General features: G+C 44.8%; 1 protein-coding gene across 3 annotated transcripts; it reads left to right on the plus strand.

Annotated features, from left to right (window-relative positions):
* Positions 1-233: 233 nt before the first annotated feature.
* Positions 234-10,869, plus strand: LOC103184249 (tumor necrosis factor receptor superfamily member 14-like). 3 transcript variants are annotated; one of them, XM_042343758.1, is made up of 10 exons: positions 234-252; positions 2,962-3,238; positions 3,838-3,940; positions 5,537-5,662; positions 6,525-6,680; positions 7,309-7,399; positions 7,826-8,004; positions 8,096-8,233; positions 9,831-9,874; positions 10,056-10,869. In XM_042343758.1, exons 3-10 carry the CDS (start codon positions 3,838-3,840, stop codon positions 10,173-10,175), a joined length of 957 nt encoding a protein of 318 aa, XP_042199692.1. In that variant the 5' UTR covers positions 234-252; positions 2,962-3,238; the 3' UTR covers positions 10,176-10,869. The 3 variants fall into 3 exon arrangements, with proteins under 3 accessions (XP_042199692.1, XP_042199691.1, XP_042199693.1); XM_042343757.1 differs by lacking the exon at positions 234-252 and adding an exon at positions 1,250-1,430; XM_042343759.1 differs by lacking the exons at positions 234-252; positions 2,962-3,238 and adding an exon at positions 1,274-1,345.
* The last annotated feature ends 7,125 nt before the right edge of the window (positions 10,870-17,994 follow it).

Raw genomic sequence — 17,994 nt, forward strand, 5'->3', positions numbered from 1 at the left:
TACCCATACACTCCTCGCCATCCACCCCTCCTGATCCCAAGCACTAGCTTGAGTATGGATCCCTGACTGTCCAGCGCTTTGGGATGTCCTCCTGACGTGAAAGGTGCTGTATAAATGTAATTTTTTATTGTTGCTGATTTCAGCACAGCCAGCCTGGCTCATCGGTAGGACCTGGAAGGGCAGACCAGTCACTGGGGGCAAGGAGTCATTCCACTCAGCTCCTGTTAACCCTGCAAGCCAAAGCCTTAACAGGTAATAATAATAATAATCCTTGCATTTGATATAGCGCTTTTCACGTAGGGGGGATGTGGAGGACGAGGTAGGGTGGTCCTTGCTGGACTAGCAGCAGGAAAGCTTACCAGACAGCAATATCAATGGCAAGCTTTACGGTTTTAACTGGTTAGGCTCCAGCAGTTACCCCATTGTACACTCTGGGGTCCCCAAGTCTTGGCTGTTGCCAACTTGTGCATAGTTCTTTCCAGAATGAGGTAAGCAGGATCCGTCCCTCCAGGGAGAGAGAGTGCGCATTCCATTCCAACAATCTATCTCTGGATTTTCGTGAGTAGGTGGGATAATAATAATAATCCTTGCATTCGATATAGCGCTTTTTATGTCTACTCGACGTCTCAAAGGTCTTCACAGACTATGCTGTAAAGTGAATTGACTGTATATTTTGTGGGCGAAACGTGGCAGCCAATTGCGCACAGCAGCGTCCCACAAACAGTCATGGATTGAGTGACTAAATTATTTTTTTTAGGGATTATTATGCCTGGAAAAGCAATCCGCTAATCGACTGACAACCAGGTTCCTACTCACCTCTAAGTAAACAGAGGCGTGAAGAGTAAGGAAACTTGCCCTCGGTTTCGCTGTGCCGGGAATCGAACCCAGGTCTCTCACCGCTGAGCGACAGGACTCCACGGGATGCCTGGAATTCTCAGCCTGGTTCGGCTCCTGTGGGCAGGGGACGGGTTCCACACGTGTCAGACACCCCTCGGTGACCACAAAAGAATGGGGGAAAGGGAAACATTTCTCCTTCCACTTTTCTTGTGACTAATCTTATAACCGCGGTCTCCAGGCCCTGAGGAGCGAAACCTCAGCGACTAATGACACTGTTTGTCAGAATAAGAGTATTTATCAGAATAAGCCATTGCTCAATCTCATTGGGTTCACCTTAGTCACTCCCCACATCACCAGTTGTCCAATCACAACAGCATCAGCTGAAGTGACACTGAAACGGAAATAGTTTGTTCCTCTTCACTGAGAGTTCAGATGACGTGTTTCCGAGGCTCTCGCGACTGGAAAGTCCCCTCTCACACACACGGACATTAACCCACAGTATTATACGGTTTGTTCGGGCGTGAATCTGCTGCTCTCCCGCGAGCGGAGCGGGTCAGGAAGGGGAGGGTCGCGAGGGCTGAGGAGATCTTCTGGTGAGTAACAGTCAGACTGTGGGGACTAACAATGGCGCTCGTTCGCTCTGACCGTTTGTTTGGGGTTAAATTTAAATATGAGACGGCGGCACTGCAGACTCTGGCGGCAGAGAGCGGTACTGCAGACTCTGGCGGCAGAGAGCGGTACTGCAGACTCTGGCGGCAGAGAGCGGTACTGCAGACTCTGGCGGCAGAGAGCGGTACTGCAGACTCTGGCGGCAGAGAGCGGTACTGCAGACTCTGGCGGCAGAGAGCGGTACTGCAGACTCTGGCGGCAGAGAGCGGTACTGCAGACTCTGGCGGCAGAGAGCGGTACTGCAGACTCTGGCGGCAGAGAGCGGTACTGCACCCCGATAGGGGGCGGCGGCCTCTCTGGAACCTGATCAAGTTTCTTTGAAAGTATCTCTTTGGCCATAACATTGCGGGGCTTCCCCACCAGTTCGATGTGTTGATCAACGACTTCCCCCGTTGGGCGGCACCGAGACGAGAGGGTTTGGTGTCTCCGACAGCTTTGCAGCTCTTCTGTTTGCGGATGATGTGCTGCTGCGGCCTCACCCGGGGACCTTCTGGGCTGCACCCGCCATCTTGAACACTGCGGTGGTCGCCCCTGAGTGCGCAGTCACGGTCCTGGTGGCTCAAGGGAAACCATCGAGGGAATTGATTGGAAGATACAAGGGGCATGAGACCCTAACCCTGGGATTCTCTCTGTTTTGTTTGAAGACTCTTAAGCGCAATGATGGGTGTCCCTATGTGTCAGACTCCCGGATGGGCAAATAAAACAATTCTACTTCTTTATAAGTTTCCATGTGGAATTTTTTTTTTAGAAATGGCAATTTAATTTCACGGTTATTGTGTCCCTCCTTAACTGGGGTTTGCGATTGTGCTTTGATTTGCAGAGCCAGTTCCAAGGTGACGTGTCTGACAGTATCAGATTGGAGTCCATCCTCTGGCGGTTTTGACTGTCCAGCACCTGGTCAGGCAGATCTGCAGTACTTCAAGGGGCTGTTGATGGCAAACCCACCAGCACTGTTCCCTCTAAGCTGTGGGAGTGCGCGGCTGTGCAGCAGTCTGTTGTGTGCCGTGCACTGTTTTTACGGCGGCACACACAGCCTTTAAAAATTAGACGGAACACAGCCCAGCAGCCTGGCTCATCAGCAGGGCTTGGAAGGACAGACCAGTCACTGGAGTCAGGGATTCTTCTCATTCAGCTTCTATTAACCCTACAAGCGAAAGCCATGAGGGGTAGGTTGGACAAGCAGGGCAAAGCTTCCCAGACAGTGTGTGTAATGGCAAGCCAATAGGAGCCAAATGAGAAGAATGATTGGTCTGTCCCTTGAAGTCCTGGTCTGAGCCAAGTTGGCTGGTCTATCACCAAGATGGAACACTGCAGACCTGCCTGGCTCTGGAGACGGCCACAAGGATCTACTCAATTCTCGATTCCATTGCCAGGCACAGCATCTTGGCACCAGCTAAGGCCCAAAGTTGCACAGTTGTGCAGTAGAGTGAACCTGTGATATGTTTGTGTTTCCAGGCTCCTGTCCTCAGTGTTGGTGGTATAGCCGAAGTAACTTGATGTCACTGGATTCTGAACAAACACACCTTCAGCGTTGAATTGCTGTTCTATGAAAAAATCTCCAACTCTCCTGTGGAAATATCTGTGATAGACTGTCCTCTTTGCTGGGGGAAGCTTTGAAGAAATTCAAGCGAAAAATAGGACATTATAGGCAGTTTTGATGGGGCAAATCAGAGCAGTGATAAATGCTGCTGATGCCTCTCGGGTGTCCCTGTGAATCTGAAACTGTATCCAGGTAGATTGGATTTCCAATCACATTTCATGATTATGAGTGGCGGGGTTGGACACCAAGCGAAAAAGATGTGTTGAGGTCATTGAGTTGGTAGATTCACCTCCTAGGAACCAAATTCTGTCAACGGAAAATATAATAAACATTCCTGATTCCTGGGAATTCAGGTCACCACTGACCAGCCTTTGTGTGCACTATATACAGGAAGTGCCACTGACATTACTTTTACTTCTTTATAAAGTGCTTCCTGTGTATGCTCAGTGCATAGGAAGTGACATTAGCAACGTGTAATGTGCAGCAATTGGCTTCAGTGACAACCTGGACATCAAGAAAATTTGGAATGGAAACTAGTTAGCCAGCCTCTGGTTAGCAGATAACCCCAGCACTCATGTTAAAATGCGGAGGGGTGGGCAGGGGGAGAATGGATGCTTTATAAAGCTATTTTTCCTTATTTCTATATGCATGCAGAATTTAATATTTAATGTTTTAACACAAATCTATTCAATGATTGTCTGTTTATTAATTTTGAACTAAATATAAATACTCTATGTACAGAATGGCTATAAAATTCAATTGTTACAAATTAAGTTTTGTTTTCAATTTAGATGTTGTGGTTCTTCTTACTGTTTGTCCATCTGCAATTGGTCAACTGTTGTGGCCCAGGCGAATATTTAATCCTTGGACTGTGCTGCCCAACGTGTCCTGTGGGTGAGTCCTCATCATAGAATCTTACAGCATATTCGGCTCATCGTGCCTTTGCTGGCTCTTTGAAAGAGCTACCAACTAGTCCCTTACCCCATAACCCTGCAGTTTTTTGCTTCTTAAGTACCGATCCAATTCCCTTTTGAAAGCTATCATCAAATCTGTTTCCACCGCCCTTTCAGATAGTGCATTCCAGACCGTAACAAGTCTCTGGGTAAAAAGAAAATTTCCTAGTCTCCCCTCTGGTTCTTTTGCCAATTGTCTTAAATCTGTGTCTTGTGGTTACCAATCCACCCGCCAGAGGAAACAGTTTCTCCTTATTGACTCTTAGCAGAACTCTTCATAATTTTGAAAGTTTCTATTAAATCTACCCTCAAACTTTTCTGCACTAAAGAGAATAATCCCAGCCTCTCTTGTCTCTCCATATAACTGAAGTCCCTCATCCCTGGTACCATCAGTGGTCCTTCTTTCTCAAAATGCTGAAAATATTTACAACATTATTTTTAGCAGCTGAATTGGAAAATGGAAAAAAAATCAGTAAATTGATGCTTATTGTAAACCATATCATTAGCCAACTTGCAAAATGTTCAATTCAACAACAACAACAAGATTACATTTGTATAGCGCCTTTCATGTCGGGAGGGTGTCTCAAAGCGCTGACAGTGTAGAGCATTTCAGACCCGAACTGGGGTCAGAGGGGAGAAGGAAGGGGAGGGGAAGGGGGGTGATTGATGGCATAGTCAAAGAAGAGGGTTTTGAGGTGGGACTTGAAGGAGGCTGAGGAGGGGGTGAGGCGGAGTGGTTGGGGGATGGAATTCCAGAGGTTGGGGGCAGAGTGGCTGAAGGCTCTCCCGCCAATGGTGGGGCATGTGGGTCGGGTACTAAACTCACAGAAAGTCGTCTAATGTTGAAGTTCCCTATTTAAACTGATTTGCTTAAAACTCCTGAGTTACACATTTCTGCAATCTTATGTCAGAGCATTTTGGTCGGGTTCAGTCGGTGATACTCTCACCTCTGAGTTGTGGGTTCAAGACCCATGTTGGCACTGCACTGCATTGGAGAACTCCCAATTCTAGGCTGACACTGCACTACAGTCCTGGGTATGTACTGCATTGTTTGAGGTGCCATCCTTCGAATGAGGCATTAAATAAATTAAAGTCCCATCTGCCTGTTCAGGTAGATGTTAAAGAACCTTCACAGGAAAGGAGAAGGGAGTTTCTACCACTGTCTTGCCTGACAATCGGTCAAACAAAATTGCTCATTCCCTTTATGGCTGCCTTTGGGACATTCCTGTGTAGAAATCGCCTGCAGAAAATATTTGAAGTTATAATATAACTATATATAGCATAAAATATCAGGTATTAATAAACCTTGCATTTGATATAGCGCCTTATCAGGTCAACGAGATGTCTCAAAGCACTTCACAGAATATACTGTAAAGTGAATTGACTGCATTTCTGTGGTAGCAGAGAATGAGAAGGTAATTAGGATTCAGTCAGTTTTTAACGTTCCCCAGTGAAGTGTTTTGTGGGGAAGAGTTACAGCATCAGACCAAATCTCTTCAGTATTGCTAACTTTTGCTAATATGTTTTTATATTTCAGGAAGTCGTGTGTCAAAACATTGCACAGCAGAGACCAACACTGGATGTAGGGCATGCACACATGGTGAATACATCGACCATCCCAGTGGGCTAGAAAAATGTCTCAAGTGTGAAAGTTGCGATTCAGGTAAATGTTACACTAATTTCATGACACCCTCTGTATTTTGTCAGGAATGTTTATTAACAAATGGGCATTGTAAAATGCAGTCAAAACACACGAGTGAGAAGCACAATGGATATTGATGAAAAAGTAACAGAGCTCTGTAGTTTATTGGAGTAATAGTTATTTTGTGTGGATACAATAAAGAAAAATCAATTAGATTATCTTTTCTCTGGTTTCAGTGAGAAAGCTTTGTTTACCATTCCTGAAATAATTGTTTTTTCTTCATATCATAGGCTTTTATTTTAATGGCTATAAACAGCTTTGATTGCTTGTACAACAAACAAGCTCTTAGCTTTGAAACAGATGCTGCTGCCTACATTATTATAATAATAATCCTAGCATCTGATATAATGCTTTTCATATCTTCCAGACATCTCAAAATGCTTCACAGAATATACTGTAAAGTGAATTGACTGTATATTTGTGGGCAAAATATACATTGTTTATTGTAGAGTCCTGTAGCTCAGTGGTTAGAGCACTCGCTTTAAAAGTCAGAGACCTGAGTTCAATTCCAGGCAGAGGGCGAAACCTTGGGCAAGTTTCCTTACTCCACACAGAGCCTAATAATAATCCCTCCAAAACCAAACACAATAATAAATTGGTCATTTTCAATCTACGACTGTTTGTGGGACATTGCTGTGCGCAATTGGCTGCAGCGTTCGCCCACAAATATACAGTCACTTTACAGTGTGTTCTGTGAAGCGCTTTGGGACGTCCTCCCGACGTGAAAAGCGCTATATCAAATGCAAGGATTATTATTATTATATTATTATTTACACTCTGCAGCATTAAACCTTCACTGAATCTTTTGATGTTTTATTTTTAGGAATGGGACTTTTAGATGCACAGCAATGCACCTACTTCCAAAATTCTATTTGTCATTGCAAAGAAGGTTACTTCTGTGTGGAGAGGAAATGGAGAGGATGTGAGACGTGCAGAAAGCACAGCCTGGGTCCTGTAGGTGAAGGAGTTAAAAAGAAAGGTAAGGTGCAAGATTAAAGTTTTACTGTGAATCCGCTCGACTGGCTCCGGCCTCCTGCAAGTCCCTCATGCCCTCCGTTCTACCAGCAGTGGCCGTGCTTTCAGCCACTACTCCCCGAAACTCTGGAACACTCTTCCTCTACCCCTGCGCCTTGCCCCGTCCTTCCCATCTTCAGATTCGCACCTGAAGACTTTCCTCTTCAACCGTGCCTGCAGTCACCTCCCCTTGCTCGGTGTCATGCTCCACCACTGTCAAGCGCTCTGGGACGCTGCCCTGCGTGAAGGGCGCTATATACATGCAAGTTGTTGTTTGTTTCTGTGATCATAGGAATTATTCTCATGTTTATGATACAATGTGCTTCACACAGTGTGGCTGTGCTTCACAGGGAACTGCCTTCCTCCATAATGATACAGGCCGCTCCCTCACCCCCAAGTCAATGCAGCCAGTACTAAATTGGTTGGTGTTCAAACACAAACAACAAGGCCCTCCTCCAACCTTCAGTCGTGACAAACACTGTTGTCAGAATAGGCTGTAAAATAGTAACAGTCTCTGTCAAAGACTCCTTCACAAGGCAAACTTAGCTGAGTTAAGATTCTCCAATATTCTGTGGTTGCACATGTATTTTCAGGAACAATCTGGGAAGACTATGTGTATGAAACGTGTCCTCATGGAACATATTCAGATAATGTTTCTACTGAAGAGTGTAAACCATGGACTAAGTAAGTACTTTATAACTAATCTGGGAATCTAGAATTAAATGCATTGCAAATGTTAACAATGACAATACATTACAGTTGTATAGCGCCTTTCACGTCAGGAGGATGTCCCACCAGAAAACAGGAATTGTGGCTCGGCACAGGGTACTGTACAACTCAGATGTTTCTGAATATTCCCCAAAATTACAACAAACATTACCAGGGAAAGTTAAGAGATTGGTTAAATTCCTATTTAATGCAATTGAGCAAAAAGCTGGCTCCTGACGTTAATAATAATCCATTTAGCCCCAAAGTACCAACAGTGAGTGTAACTAAAACTGAAGTAGAGTTAGAAAGACATTCATAAAGAATTAATCCCTAAATGTGTTGGGATAAGTCATGGACAAAAATCTATAGATTTGTCTAATTAATTATTCTGCTTTTCCCCAGATGCAAAGAATTGAACAAACTTGTGGTTAGACCAGGAAATGCTTCCATGGATGCAGAGTGCAAAGAGAAGATAAACATAGCACATATATTGCTTATTGTAATACCTGTAATGACTGTAGCGATTGGTGGTGTCCTTGGAATTTTGTACTGGAAGAGACGAGCTGTGAGAAAGCATACAGGTTTGTGGCTTTAATACTATTGTTTTCTGAACCAACATATTTTTATTCTTTGTAACGTATCAGTCAAATCAGAAATATTCTTCTTCCTTAGACGGGTGTTGGACTCACACGGATGCCGACCAGGCCAGAAAATACTGTCATCCAAGTGACACACAATGTCCAACTTCAGGCCCCTCAGTCCCTCCCCCAACAGCGAGTGATCCTCTTATGGCAGTGTCAGGAACTGAAGGTCAGTAAAGGGACCTGTTTGCCGTCCCTCAGCTCGAGAGGGATTTCCTGACACACTGCAGCGCATTGAGCTTCGGGGAGTAACAATACCAGCCGTTATTGAGTCTCGTCAGGAAGCCCCTCCCCAGCTGAGAGGAGAGGAATTGAGACAAAGAGTGTGTGAGAGAGGGAGGGGAAGAGAGCGTGAGGGAGAGAGAGAGAAACAACCACTTGCATTTATATAGCGGTCTTCACGCGGGGTAATGTCCCGGAATGCTTGACAGTGGGGGAATCTGACACCGAGCCGGGGGAGAGGGAGGGGGGAGGTGACCGTAGGCACAATCAAAAAGCAAAGTCTTTTCTAGGCAGGATTTGAAAGTGGAGAGGGAGGGGGCAAACCGGAGGAAGTCAAGGAAAAGAGTTCCAGAGTTTCGGAGCCTATTGGGTGAAGGCACGGCCACTGATGGTGGAGGGGACGAGGGACAAATGAGGCTGGAGCTGGCCGAGCGGAGGCAGCAAGTGGGGGTGTGGCGGATAAGCAAATTGGAGAGAGAGGGAGATGCGAGGCAATGAAGGAATTTGAAAACAAATGAGAGGATCTTGAAATCTGTTTGGTAATTGGGAGCCAGTGAAGCCTGGAAAGGACTGGGGTGATGGGGGTAGAGAGTTTTGTGCTGGTGAGTATCCAGGTGGCGGAGTTTTGAATTGAATCAACAGAAAGGGAGGGAGAGGTGAGAGAGAGAGGGATTCCGAGAGAGAGACTGAGAGAGACGAGGAGAAAGGGCGATAGAGTGGGAGCGAGTGATAGAGAGAGGAAAGAAGTGATTGAGAGAGAGAGCACGAGAGAGGTGGGGAGAGAGAGAAAGTAAGGGTAGGTAGCGTTTCACTGTTGGGACAGATGATCAGAGCCTCCCTCAGCTGCCTTGGGGGACTGCGATTAGCAAGATCCATCTTTCCCCAGGAGGAACTCCTCTTGTGATCTCCTGCTCGGCTGTTCCCTTTGCCCAACAAACACCAGTTTTCTTCATGTCCCCCCACCCCGTCTGCCCCACCATTGCCATTTTGCTCACACTTTCTGAAACTCCATTCATGAAGTCCCTCCGAATCGCTCCCTCCCCTCCTTCAAACCACGTCAAGAACTCTTTGACCGGACTTTCATTCATCTTTTCTCTTCCTACCCCACCTCCCTCGGCTCTCACCCCCAGCTCAGGTGTCCAGCCAACAGTGTCAAGAGCTTTGAGACATCTTTCCTATGTGAAAACAGTGCTGTAAAAATCTTGTTTCTGGAAGAGAAACACAAAAATATTGCTTATGTGACCCACAGACATTTATCAAATACGGCATTCGGCCCTCAGCAGCCAAAAGATTGGACCATCCTGTCCTTCATGAAGGAGGTTAAAAAAAATTCCCTGCCCTTTTGCCATTTCCCTTAATACCTCTACTAACATATCTGCTTAACTTCCTTTCAAACATTTGCTGAACATTTTAATTACTGACTCCAGTAGATTTGTTTTTTGTTTTTTTGTGTTATCATAAATTGGCATATAGCCCAAGGACTTGGAAACTGTAATGAATTGGTGCATATTCTTTCTGTTAACTGACCTGTATTTTTCTTGCAGCAAATGATGTTGACAAAACACGATTAGGAAACAATCAGAAAGAGGTACATTAAATGTTACTATCTTTATGTAGTGCTATGTGTAATGTATTGTCTAAAAACTTGATTTCAAAATTATAAAGATAAAATAGTGACATTCTAATGCTGCGATAAGGATTATTATCCACATAAAAAATGATCAGTAATTCTAAGGTAACTTAGTTAATTCCTTTTTTTTCTTTTGCAGGAAAATGTGAATTTGTCGATACAAATCTCTAATGAACGTCATGATTCAGGAATTGGTAGTTCAGATACCAGTCCTAGGACTAACTTAGAAAATATTGAAGAAGGAGCAGCAAACACCTGAACTACAAGATCACTCATGGAGTGGGTTGGAAGTGCTTGGATTGACGTTTGTGGAGCTTCAGACATTCTCAGGGCATTTGAAATGAAACGTGTGCAGATCTTTCGTCGATGGGCAGCCGGAGGAGCAGACGCCAGGGCAGATACAAGGAAAGGTGATGGAAACCAACTCACTGGACTCATTTAAAAGGCAGTTTGAGGTACTGATGGGCTTTGAAGGAGGCAAGGGAGCGGGCGAGGCGAAGGGACTGTGGGATGGAGTTTCAAAGAGTATGGGGCAGAGAGGCTGAAGGCCCAATGGTGGGCCGTACTGGGACATGGAGTAGGCCGGAGCCCACTGAGCAGAGTGAACGATATGTTGTGGAGGTGGGGAAGCAGAACGGGCCATGGCACAGAGGACAGCTGAGGGTCAAATAAGACACAAAGATTCCATCCAGTTTCAGTGAGTTCTGCAGTGCATCTGTGCATTGTGATGCTGTCAGTGTGGAGGTGCCGATGGGAGCCAAGCAGCTACATTTGCTATATCTGTTGTACATTATTTTTCTTGCACTTATATAGTGCCCTCCACTCAGGGCAGTGCACCCAGAGCACTTTAAAATCCTTTTTAAAAGAAGCAATATACATTTTTATACCTGATTATGTGAAGAAACTGATTTACTGTCAACAACTCTGTGTGAAAATAAATCTCCTAAACTCTCCTTACGCTCTCCTTGTGACTATCATAACTACAGCGGCCAATAGTCACTGACTCCCCTTCCAGTGGAAAAAGCTTCTCCCTATTTATCATGTCAATTTTGTACGCCTCTATTAGGTCCTCTCAATATTTCACTGCTCCAATGGAAATAGATACAACTTCTCCAACCTCATAACTAAAGCTCTTCATTATTATTTTGAATAATATAGCATAAGCTTTGTCCCCCGGTCAAAGCTTCAACATCTTTCCTGAAGCTAGGTGCTTAAAACTCCAGTTGCTTTGTATAGACTTAGCATTATTTGCTTTGTGCTGTACGTCCCTATATATAAAACCAGAATACTATTTAGCGTTTTGTTTTTAACCACAGCCCTTTCCAGTTGTGTTACCGCTTTCAAAGACTTGTGGCGCTGTCCTCCCAAGTCTCTTTGCTCTCTCCAAGACGCCGCCATTCAGTATATAATCCCTTCATTATTTCTGCCACTATCCCCGACCTCTGGAACCCCCTCCTCACCCATCTTCAGATTATATCTTCTCTCTCTCTATCCCCAAACCTGCCACTCGGGGTCAAACGCGGCTGCTATTGAACGATCGGAGTTGCCACCCGGTGTGAAAGGTGCTGTGTAAATATGAGTTGTTGATGTAGATGTTCCTTACTCCACACGCCTCTGGTTACCCAGCAGTCAGGAACCCAGTTTGTCGATTGGCAGATCAGTTTCTGGGGGTAATAATCCCGTGAGGTGCAGACTGAGAGAGAGAGGCGGCGACTCCAGCGAGAGGCTTACATCGAGCCCGAGGCTTTCCGGCGCTACCCCTCGGGCTGGGCGCACGACCACTGGTGAGTGATTCCCTGCGGGAGATGTGTTTGCTACCAGAGGGCACTGTACTGTTGTTACTAATGTGAGTCAATCCCCAGAACAGTGGGGACATGCGCAGCGATGTATCCCGTTTCACTTGATGTCTCGGGTAGTACAAACCAGAGGAGCTGTACACAGGAGGCACTTTCATTGACCGCTGAGGGCAGATTATAGTTCCATCCAGAGCTCAGCTCCATCCAGTGGAGGTAGGACAAAGTGCTGAAGTTTAAAAAGTAAAAGCTGATTACGTTATACATCTTAGTTATACAGAATGAAAGGGTTTCAGTTCACTAAGGTGCCCGACAGTTAAAGTAAATGTGTTCTTCCCAACTCCCAGCTCGGGTGCAAATCCTTGACTGTCCAGCGCCTTGGGATGTCCTCCTGATGTGAAAGGCGCAATACAAATGTAATTTATCGTCCTTCTTCATAAGACCTGTTTACTCTCAATGAGAATCGTTTGGGGGGGGGGGTGGGTATTTGACAAATGGAAGAAAAAAGCCCCGCCCCAACACCATCCCCCAGCCCCAGCCCCACCCCCGCCCCCAGCCCCGGGTACCGGTTCTCGTGCGAAATCTGCGGCAAACGGTTCGAGAAGAAGGACAACGTTTCCGCCTACAAGAGCCAGAGCCACCCGGACGCCTCGCCGGCTTCTGTCACCCTGTCAGTCACCCCCCTCCCTACCCCTGGCCCTCACCCCCCAGCCTCTGTCACCCTCTCCGTCACCCACTCTGCACTCCCCACCACCACCCCAGCCTCTGTCACCCTCTCTGTCACCCCCTCTGTACCCCCCCCCCAGTCTCTGTCACCCTGTGAGTGGGGAGGAGCTGTGGGTGGAGTTCCTTGTGCTGTTACTGTAAATAAATCAGCGTCAATGTGTTTGTCTCAACTTCGTGCCACTGCGATCACAATCACTGACACTCACATACACACACTCACTATCACTCACTCACTGATTAACAACAACAGTGATGTATATATCGTCTCCGCACCGGACGGTGTCTCAGAGCTTCACAGTAACACATCTCGGGGGAGGAGACGGGGCTGGGGGGGAGGAGATGGGCCAGGGGAGGAACCAAGGGGAGGAGACTGGGAGGGAACGAGACTAGGCCAGGGGATGAGGAAGGGGCATGGGGAGGGGCCAAGGGACAGGGGCGAGAGTCCCCAACCACTTTATCACAAACTTTCTCTCTATCACACCTCTCTATTGCAATCTTTCTCCTCTCTCACACCTCTTAGTGTTTGTGATCTGATTTGATGGTGTCTCTGAAACATTCAATGGGAAATTCTAGGAAAGTGTGAATGCTCCAAAGTAATGAATATAAACCCTGTGAATTCTCTGAACCATCCAATAGCCAACAGCCCATGTGATGATACTGACTGTTCGCAGCTGTGAAGGGTTAGGGTCCCTTCAACTGGACCGCGTGAGGAATGTGATTCGCTCATTGGCCACATGTCAAACCTGAACCTTTGGGTATTGAGCCTGAGCTCAGTCAAACCATTGGAGGAAGGAGTCACCCCATTAGCCCAGAGAGAGCAGATGAGTTGCTGGAGGCTTGTGGTTCAGAGCAGTGAAATGGTCAGTTTGCGTGTGATGGAGCTTGGCTCAGGCGTCTCTCTGGACTATATCAGGTAAGTCTGTATTTGTGAGAACCTTCTGGTGGGCTGTAAATTGTCAGGTAATGTTTGTGAAGGGAAGTTGTCCAAACCTTGGGTGTTGTCTGTCCTGTGAGCTTCAGAGATATTATCACTCAATTGTGAACAACTCTTGGCCAGTTTGGCTTCTCCTTTTATTGTGTAATTTGTCTCAAAAACAATTGGTATTTTGTTTCCACCTGGAGTCTGTAGACAACTCCCACCAGAGTCTTCCCTCCTTTGCTGTTCTTTAATTCTACCCATAGTGTTTCTGTGGCCTGATCACCTTTACTAAAGTCCTTTCTATCTATCTATAATAATAATAATCCTTGCATTTGATATAGCGCTTTTCACGTCGGGAGGACGTCCCAAAGCGCTTCACAGAATACACTGTAAAGTGAATTGACTGTATATTTGTGGGTGAACGCGGCAGCCAATTGCGCACAGCAATGTCCCACAAACAGTCGTAGATTGAAAATGACCAATTTATTATTGGTTTTGGTTTTGGAGGGATTATTATTAGGCTCTGTGTGGAGTAAGGAAACTTGCCGAAGGTTTCGCCCTCTGCCTGGAATTAAACTCGGGTCTTTCGCTTGCAAAGCGAGTGCTCTAACCACTGAGCTACAGAACTCCACCGTTATACTCCATACTGTTATACTTGAATGTTGTCCATATTGCTCCCCTCCATTCCCAATTTCCCTATCTTTTCTGAAGAATTTACAGCCTGGAATTTTAGCTCCCAGTAATGCCCAAATTGTAGCCAGGTCTCTGTAATGGCTACTGCATCAGACGCTTTAAGCTAAATTTGTGTTCTTAACTTGTTTTATTTTTATAATATGTGTATTTGTCACAGACACTTATTGGGTAACTGTCCTCACTTGCCCATAAGCCCAATAGTGTTTTTCTTGCTTTTTTGTGTTTATTTTCTTAAACTGTTTCTTTTTCTGGAGCAACTCAGTTAATTATCACTTTTGGTTTTCTAACCTTTGCTCTTCTCTCAGTATTTAGTTCTGTTGTTTCCGCTTCAGTCAGAGGTTGTCCTGGAGCCAGTCTGCTTTTTACTTTTACTTTTGAATGCTGGTCTAATGTTTGTTCACAACAGATGATCACTGGGTATTCATACATCAATGAACTTGAGACCTTGTTGCTATCCATCTCGGATTAATGTGAACATCTCTTGACCTGTCCGACTTTTCTTTGTATTGTGTAACTCGTCTCAGAGATGGTGATGACAGAATCACTGTATTATTTTGCAGTGTTAGTCTTTAAACCATCATCTAGATTTTGGTCAAAGACATCCAACTAGGAATTGTTTGGAGATGAGATGCAGCTGAAAATTGTGGGAGATGTAAGTGACTAATGGGCTGAGCTCAGTTGTTCGGTGGAGTGCTGTAGCTCAGTGGTTAGAGCACTCGCCTTACAAGCAAGACACCTGGGTTCAATTCAGGGAGGGCGAAACCTTGGGCAAGTTTCCTTACTCCACACACCTAATAATAATCCCTCCAAAAAACAAAACAATAATAAATTGATCATTTTCAATCCACGACTGTTTGTGGGACGCTGCTATGCGCAATTGACTGGTGTGCTTTGCCCACAAATATATGGTCAATTCACTTTACGGTCTCGTCTGTGAAGCACTTTGAGATGTCCAAGACGTGAAAAGCGCTATATCAAATGCAAGGACAATTATTATTGTCACCCGAAGCCATGTCTGTACTAATGGGAACCAAATGCTGACGACTGAAGCTCATGCCCTGTTTCTCTCTCTAGCACATTGGGAATCCTGGAGGATAAGTTAGTTAAGTCTGTACTAGTGGGAACACTATGCTGATGGCAAAGGTTGTATATCCTTCTTTCTTGCGCCTTTCCACACTCCAGAGGTTTGGTAACATTATGTGGACTTCATGCAGGATGTCTCTGACATTCAAACACATATGAGCCAAACTCTGGTTCACACTGGAGGTTGAGATTAGAAGTTGTTAGTAACAAAGACTGGGGTTTGAGAGGGACAAGATGGGGAGATGTTGCTGAGTTAACATGGTGAGGTGATAGTTTGGGTTGAGGGTAGAATTAATTGGTACAGATTGTATGAATCGCAGAGGTTGAAGTCCAACACTGTAGTTGGATGGTGTAAGGTTTGATTTGATAACTTCTATTACAAGAGTTTGATCTGAGATCAGAGAATTTGTGTGTCGTTGGGTAATATAGTCTTTGTGTGAAGTTTGGTTTATTGAGCCAGTGTCTGTCAAGGTTGGTTGGGTTTAGTGGCTGAGAGTTGGTTTGTGTCGGGGCTGGTTATGGAGCATCAGTTTGTGTGCAAGTTGGTTCAGGATAGGTGTAGATTCAGTGATTGTGTCGAGGCCGGTCAAGTGCAGTTGTTGAGGTTTAGAGTCTTTCAGGCCTGGGTCAGTCGCTGCCAGGGCTGGGTCGGAGCAGTTTGCACGGCTGGTTTGCTAGTAACCGGCAATGTGTAGCTGCTGAGAGTCAGTCACTGCCGGGTCTGGGTCAGTGTGGCTGCCACGAGTCAGGTTCTGTTCAGACTGGTTTAGTGTTGTTGTTGAGTCAGTTTATGCTATGATTGGTTGAGAGTTGTGTTTGTCAGGGTGAGTTCAGTCCAGTTGAGAGTTGGTTTTAGTTAAGAGGGTGATTGAGAGTTAGCTTGTCAGGGCAGGTTCAGTGTAGTTTGAGTCAGTTAGTGTCAGGGTTGGTTATTAGAGTCCTGTAGCTCAGTGGTTAGAGCACCTGCTTTGCAAGTGAGAGACCCGAGTTCAATTCCAGGCAGAGGGTGAAACCTTGGGCAAGTTTCCTTACTCCACACAGAGCCTAATAATAATCCCTCCAAAAAACAAATTGGTCATTTTCAATCCAAAACTGTTTGTGGGACATTGCTCTGCACAATTGGCTGCCGTGTTTGCCCACAAATATACAGTCAATTCACTTTGCAGTGTGTTCTGTGAAGTGCTTTGGGACGTCCTCCCGACGTGAAAAGCACTATATCAAATGCAAGGATTATTATTATCACACTTTCTCTCTATTGAAATCTTTCTCCTCTATCACTCTCTATTGCAATCTTTCTCCTCCCTATCACAATCTTTCATCTCTTTAACACTTTCCCTCTATATTCCAAACTTTCTCTTCTGTCACTTTCTCTCTATTTTAATCTCTCACCTCTCTATCACTCTTTCGATCAAAATCTTTCTCCTTCTCTCTATTGCACCTTCTCTTTATCACACTTTCTCTCTATTGCAATCTTTCTCCTCTCTATCGCTCTCCTTCTCTCGCCCAATTTTTCTCCTCTCTCACATTTCTCCTTTATCGCAATTTTTCTGCTTCTCTATTACACTTTCTCTCTATTACAATCTTTGCCCTCTCTATCACACTTTCTATCAGAATCTTTGCCCTCTCTATCACAACCTTTTTCGCTGTCACACTTTCTCTCTATCAGAATCTTCCTCCTCTTTATCACACTTTTTCTGTTACAATCTTTCTTCCTCTCTATCTCTTTTGCAATCTTTCTCCTTTTCTCTATCACAATCTTTCTCCTCTATCACACTTTCACTCTATTGCAATCTTACCTTCTCTCCATCATATTTAGTCTCTCTCTATTACAACCTGTTCCGTCTCTATCGCTCTTTCTGTCTATCACAATATTTCTCCTTCTTTCTAACACACTTTCTATTACAACCTTTTCCTTTCTATCAAAATCTTTCTCCTCTCTATTACACTTTGTCTCTATTGCAATCTTTCTCCTCTCTATCAGTTTTCCTCTGTTGCAATCTTTCTGCTCTCTATCATACTTTGTCTCTCTCTATTCCAATCTTTCTAACACACTTTCTCTCTATCAGAATCGTTCTCTTTGTCTCTATTACAATCTTTACCCTCTCTATCACTCTTTCTATCAGAATTTTTCTCCTCTATCACACTTTCTCTCTATCGCAATCTTCTCTCTTGTGCAACCTTTCCCCTATTCTCAATCACAATCTTTCTCCATCTAATGCAACCTTCTCTCCATCATACTTTGTCTCTCTCTATCACTCCTATCTGAATCGTTCGCCTTTTCTCTATTACAACCTTTTCCGCCTCTGTCACACTTTCTGTGTATCACAATATTTCTCCTTCTCGCCATCGCAATGTTTCTCCTTCTTTCTAACACACTTTCTCTCTGTCACACTTGCTCTCTCTATTGCAATATTTTTCCTCTTTATCACACTTCCACTCTATCGCAATCTTTCTCCTTCTGTCACACTTTTTCTGTATTGCAAACTTTCTCCTTCTCTATCACAAGTCCTCTCTCTCTATTCCAATCTTTCTAACACGTTCTCTCTCTTGCATCCTTTCTCTTCTCTACCACACTTTCTCTCTATTTTAATCTCTCCTCTCTAATAAACCTTTTCCGTCTCTGTCACAAACTTTTCCCTCTTTCACTCTATCAGAATGTCTCTCCATCTCTCTATTACACTTTCTCTCTATTGCAATCTTTTTGCTCCCTATCATACTTTATGTCTCTCTATTCCAATCCTTCTAACACTTTCTCTCTATTGCTCTCCTTCTCTCGCCCAATTTTCCTCCTCTCTATTATACTTTCTCTCTCTCCATCACAATCTTTCTGCTTCTTTCTAACACACTTTATCAGAATCGATCTC

The sequence above is a fragment of the Callorhinchus milii genome, unplaced genomic scaffold, assembly GCF_018977255.1.
Source record: "Callorhinchus milii isolate IMCB2004 unplaced genomic scaffold, IMCB_Cmil_1.0 Scaffold24, whole genome shotgun sequence".
Taxonomy (NCBI): Eukaryota; Metazoa; Chordata; class Chondrichthyes; order Chimaeriformes; family Callorhinchidae; genus Callorhinchus; species Callorhinchus milii.